Genomic DNA, 6,000 nt, shown 5'->3' with positions numbered 1-6,000 from the left:
TATTCTTCTGTGGGGCTCGTGTTGTCATCCGTATATATTTGTGATTGTCCCTTCATCCATTTTACCACCATTCATCCTCATCTTTGCGATTAGGCAAAAAGGGCAGAAAAGTGAAGTAAAATAAACAAAATCAATCACTCAATCATTGTGATAGCAAAAATTCTTGACTCTTTATTGACTTCTTGACCAATTTCTTTACTTTTCTTGACTTTCATGACTGGAAGGCACCCTGGTATAGATCCTGGAACCTCTTGACTACAAGGTTATAGCGACAGGGTCTGGGTTCTCTGAAGAACACTAACTTCGGATGCAGGAAATTATATAACCGCTGTATCTGTTGGACCCAACAAGGAAATTTATGAAGTAACAGCTGGGTTTGTAATGGATAGAATTCATTAAACATTACCTGAATTACTTTATATAAAACATATATTTTGAATCGTTTTTTTTTTTTTTTTTTTTTTTGCAATAAACTGCCTGTAAATACAAGAATGATAAGTTTGTATAAACATTAAATGGTTTATATATATATTCTTAAACAACTGATTACTTTTCCATCCACACACTCACATTCAGCCCACCCACCACACACGCAACTTAACACCACCATTCACTTCAATTGAATATTCTTGTGTGTATTTTATGTACACATCTATATCATCTATTTCGATTCCACTTTCACTTCTAGCCTGCTAACTGTTGTGTCTGTTCTCAGCAATCCTAGGGCCTGAAAAATTTGATAGATTCCACTTTAGGAAAACTATTTGTAATACATATTGAAAAGAGCAAAAATTATTCAAATTTCCATGTACAATGATGGAAGTAAATACTTCCCCTTAGGGCTTTAATAGCAGTAGAAGTATTTCTTTCCACTACTGTACATAATTTAAGGATAAAACATAAATAATAGAAGGGTGCAAGGGGCGATCCTTCCACACAGTACACCCAATTGTCAACCTCACTTCCATGTAGTGAAGCGTGGACTCCATTTTGCAAACGAATGAGGCTCTGGGATCTGGACCTACACCCAGTATAACCTTCGTAGGACTGTTTGTGTTGTCCTCGGTTTTGTCTTTATGTGTGCTGAGTGCCCCTCTACCGCCTCAGCTTTTAACTGGTCAGAATGTTTTAATATTTTAGTTAACGACATTGCAGTTATTTTAGTTATGGTAAGGGGCTGGATCCTGTATAATGTGACGGGTGCAAAATGGCCTTTATGTGCTGATTCTAAATTCTAAAAATGATATACTGTGTAGGTAAATTTCCATATTCCCTACTCAGAGTTCCCTGGAGCTGTTTGAAGCATGCATTACAGTGAACCTTGATACAGAGGATATGAGACCATGGGGAAGCAAAGTCTGATGAAAAAAAATTCAAATTTTCACCACCAGGTGGAAATGTGGCACTGAAAAAAACAACGGTAAGTTGGACATGCAAAAATTGTATTTCTTTCAGTAGAGCAGTGCTCACCTGGTACCTATTTTTTTTCACCTGGTGGTGAAAAGTTGAACTTTTTTTTTTTTTTACGTCAGCATTCACTTCCCCATGTTCTCCATAGTCTCTACACCAAGTTTCACCCCAATCTGACGCTTTGAATGGGTAACTTTAATTATGACCACCTGGTACCTGCATAATACTTTAACCACGTCTACCGCTCAAAACCATAAATAAATTATGTTCTTTTCAAAGGATATCAAGGAAGAAACACTATGATTCCTCTTGGGGCTGAGCTGATATCAATGCCAATGGATTGGTATGAACTAAAGATGCCACAAAATTCGGATAATCCAAATATCCAGATAGTAATCAGAATATCTGGATAGTACGGATACTAAGATGTATTAATGGAACAGTTTTGATGAAGGATTTGTAGAAAATCCGTATAGTGAAATATGAAAATTATGAATAAAGAGTATGAGGATAGCCTGTAAAATGGATAAGTGATAAAACTGTCTGCATAATGCACACATTTAGATAATCTGAATAATTAGAATATTCAGATAATCCGAATATCGGATATCTGTATATTTGAAATCCAAATAGAAAATTATCCAGATAAAATTTTATACAAATTCGGCCATCTCTAGTATGAACAATATCAGCATTGGATTGATTTGAATGAATGATTTAGTTTAGCATTTCTGCCACTTCTGGTCAATGGGGATGAATAGTGATAATATGAAATGATTGAATGGACAATGACAAACATACATGGATGACAACACGATTCCTACAGAGGGCTATCCTGGCTGCAGGTCCAAGCATCAGACCCTCGTCAGTCTGAGTCAGGGTTGCTACGATTTTCTGATTATGAAATTCACTGACATTTCCAGGTTTTCCAGTCCAAAAATGAAATTTTTCCAGACATGTTTACCATCATGATTTTTGCTTTTGAACCTTGTGTTTTTCAATTAAATATAAAATCTGTTAATTATTATGAATATTCACTTTCACAACTTATTTTTTTAGCAAATTTCATTCTACACTCAAGAACACGTGAAAATTTGGAGAGTAAAATGTAAAGTTACAATCGCATCAAACGTATTGGGTGCTACAATCACGTGTATCTAGCTTTCAGGCTAAGGTAACAGAGGTACAGTTTTCACCATAACAGATCTCCACAATATAAAAACGACAGAACAAGTTCATAGACCGAACACAATTTTTCATTTTCTGGCAGATTCATAGTGTTGTAGAAAATGCTGATTTTTCCCTTACATTTATAAGTACACAGCATCTGGAGAAATTTATGTTGCACATAAGAATTCTATAGGAAATGCCAACAAGACTAAGATCTATAAAATAATAGGCTCATCTTCACCAAACTTTCTGATAATTATGATCATATTGTCAATGTACTTTATTATCAATCAGATATCTGGACTGCAAGTGTTACTTTGATATTCTTTATAATATCTAGTATTATAAAAGTGGAAGTTTATTACAGAAATTTGTAGGAACCATAATTTTTCACAAGACAGTCATAAGAACCGAATCCAGAAGTGGAAGTGAACTGCTTGTTCATTTTGCAACATTTTCTCTTGCGGACTCCAAAATGCACATAAATTCCAGACGATCTGCAAAATTACCTGACATTTCCCTGTTTTACAGATTTTCGAGATGCGTAGCAACTGTGAGGGTGTACTAAGGGGAAGAGAGCTTGACATTTGGTTGCCTTAAAAAAAAGGACAACCCTTATATATTTGTATATAAGAAATATATTTGTTCAGAAACTGACCCTTTTCCCCAACTACTATTAAATCATGAAAAAAATGGCAATCATCGCTATGCTTCATTGTAGATGAGGAAGAATGTTATTCCTTACCTGCGATGCAGATAATACTCCATTCTCCAACAATACTTGAAGCTCGTTTGAAATGGTGTCCACATCTGTTGCCTTTAATATGACCTGGAAAGAAAATATAAGGTACAAGTACAGTAAACGGAAATAAATGATACATAAATATGTAAATATCTTCTAACCTATACTAAGTATACAATCTTAAACAGATGAAAGGTACACATATGATGTGTGGAGTACAAAATGAGAAAATAACATCGGCTAACTACACCTTTCATAGAGTGGCTTCCTTCATATACCTGTGCTCTGTTGTACCATATGAGAAGGATTCACTGGAAGTAAAGGAATGAATTATAGCATCAAATTGGACCTATTTTGGACTACAGAGACATTTTAAGAGCACAATACTGACAAGAAAATCTAAATGAACAACAAGACATTGATACCTGTATTGACCTATGCTGTGAAAATGTGGAATATTTCAATGAAAGATGAACAGTTGGTGGAGACCTTTCAAAGAAGGATACTACAAAGAATATTGGGACCAGAATGTGAGAATGGAAAATTAAAAATATCTTTAATAAAGAACTATGCAACATTTGATGGGTGGGTGGAGTGGACGATGTCTGGAAGTTCCAGTGCTGAAATTGGAAAGTCGTAGCACAGAGTAGAGATAGATGGAGACTAATCACGAAGGAAGCCAAGGCTCACCAGTGGACTGCACCCAATGAGAATGCACACAAACAAGACATTTGTGATGTTTATTATTCCCTTATCAGCAGTAACTTAAATTATAAATTTGTTTTCCGCGATTTAGATTATAAACATTACATGTACAGGGTATCTACCAAAATAACAATTCTAAAATTCTTGACTTTTTCATGACTTTCTCTTGACCTTCCCCAACCCCTGTCTTTTCTTAACATTTATTTAATCGGCCCTACTCAGCTATAGTTGCAATATAAAGAAAATATATTTTTTTATTCAATGAAAAACCCTTACCACAAGGCCAGTTACGATGAAAACTGAAGTTGTACTTTAACAAGAGATTTAGACTTGCTTTAATTATTAATACATCTAAAAATTAATGCTTCAGACTTCATCCTAGATGGGGAATGGCTTTATTTAATATAAAATTACTTTATTTAATATTTTTTACAAAATTTTAAGCATAAAAGAATGTAATTTTTAAGAAACAAAGTGAACAAACTTAACCACAACTCAATTCAATTTCAGATTTCCAAATATTCAATTTTATTAAATCCCAGTACAGATACATAACAACGAAAGTTCACTATACTGTAAAAAAAAAAATAGCAAAAATTCTTGACCTAAAGCATAATTTCTTGACTTTCTTGACTGGTAGACACCCTGATGTATCTTAAAAAACACATTCATTATAATTAATTAAAGTATGTATACATTTTATTAGAACACCCTTTAGTTATCTATCTTGATTATTTTTGTCTTTCCTTCCTTAGCCCTTCGATGCTGAGGCTGATTTTCCAGGTATTTGCAATTACGCTGAGTGTGTTTTCAGCGGGAAATTTGAAATTCTGCATGCTTCAAAATGAAATTTTATATTTCCGAAATTAAAAACATCAGAGGTACAAATGATACCTCTTTTTGTTCAGTATACTTTGGGCTATAATCCTGATGGAAAAAACTAATTCCATAATCAGTTAGAAGAAGAAGAAAAAAGAGAAAGTAACCATTTTTTTTTACACGAAATTTGAAATTCATCTGACCCCACGCAGGCTATGCCAGGATGTGAATCTCCAAAAGGTACCCACATAATGCCATTGATGTGGAAAATTTATGTACTTACTGAAAATACTTTTGAAATTTTTTTTTTCAATGCACTAATGCCGATAAAGAAGCGATGTTTTCAAAACCAATGAAAATAAATCACAATTTTTCAGACATTGCCCCCCTAAAATAGTAACAATGAAATTAAACTTTACTAATTGTTAATTACATGCCTCTAGACTCATGCAGAACTCAAAACATGTATCTCCAATCATTATCCAAGTTACAGTATGTTAAAAAAAAGTAACATACTACGAGAAAAACCTGCTTGTGACACAGGTGTCACAAGACGTCCTTAAGGGAAATATCTGCTGTGACACCCGTGTCACGGCCCATCCTTTAAGGGTTAAATAAGTAACATTTACTTACTATCTTGAGATTTGCTTGCTTATCAGATGCGAGAAAGGGCAGCAAGCAGGCAGCCATGTCCAACCTCTTTAACTGCAAGCAGCATGTACCGAGGGAAGGAAAATCAACATCTCTGAACACGGGGCACGCTTGGAGAAGTATCAGGCTCCGGACACATGCTTCCTCTTGGTCCGCAGACATTGGACAGTGAGCTTTAATACAAGAAATATATATCTTCAGTAACTTGCGACAACAAAAATACAAAAATGAGCTGACACACACCTACTGGCCTGTGCGTAAAGGTCCTAAGGTTAATAATGGTTTAGATCAGTGATTCTCAACATTCATGAGTCTACAGCCTGTGTTTTTTAAAAGTTGATGCCCCAATCCCAACAATTTTACTTGTGCATGGTTTTCTGATTTTTTAACTTTATGCATTAATTAATATGTGAAATTGAATATTAAATAATAAATTATGGCATAATCATGTACAGCTTTAGTTCGATTATGTCTAGGCTTGTTAGCAAATATAAAATTAATTA

General features: G+C 34.4%; 1 protein-coding gene across 2 annotated transcripts in view; it reads right to left on the bottom strand.

Moving 5' to 3' along the window:
• Positions 1-433: 433 nt before the first annotated feature.
• Positions 434-6,000, bottom strand: part of rod (kinetochore component rough deal) — a 76,928-nt gene continuing 71,361 nt past the window's right edge. The window contains exons 25-27 of one of the 2 annotated variants that reach the window (XM_083142192.1): positions 5,480-5,670; positions 3,326-3,409; positions 434-727 (exon numbers count right to left, since the gene is read on the bottom strand). In XM_083142192.1, the coding sequence (XP_082998318.1) occupies positions 662-727; positions 3,326-3,409; positions 5,480-5,670 (341 nt within the window). In that variant the 3' untranslated portion in view covers positions 434-661. The remainder of the gene's footprint in view (positions 728-3,325; positions 3,410-5,479; positions 5,671-6,000) is intronic. The other variant, XM_083142193.1, reaches the window with a different exon arrangement.

The sequence above is a fragment of the Lepisma saccharinum genome, chromosome 20 (assembly GCF_977018435.1).
Source record: "Lepisma saccharinum chromosome 20, izLepSacc3.1, whole genome shotgun sequence".
Taxonomy (NCBI): Eukaryota; Metazoa; Arthropoda; class Insecta; order Zygentoma; family Lepismatidae; genus Lepisma; species Lepisma saccharinum.
Note: the sequence above shows the minus strand (reverse complement) of the source record. Positions and strands in the feature narration are given on the sequence as shown.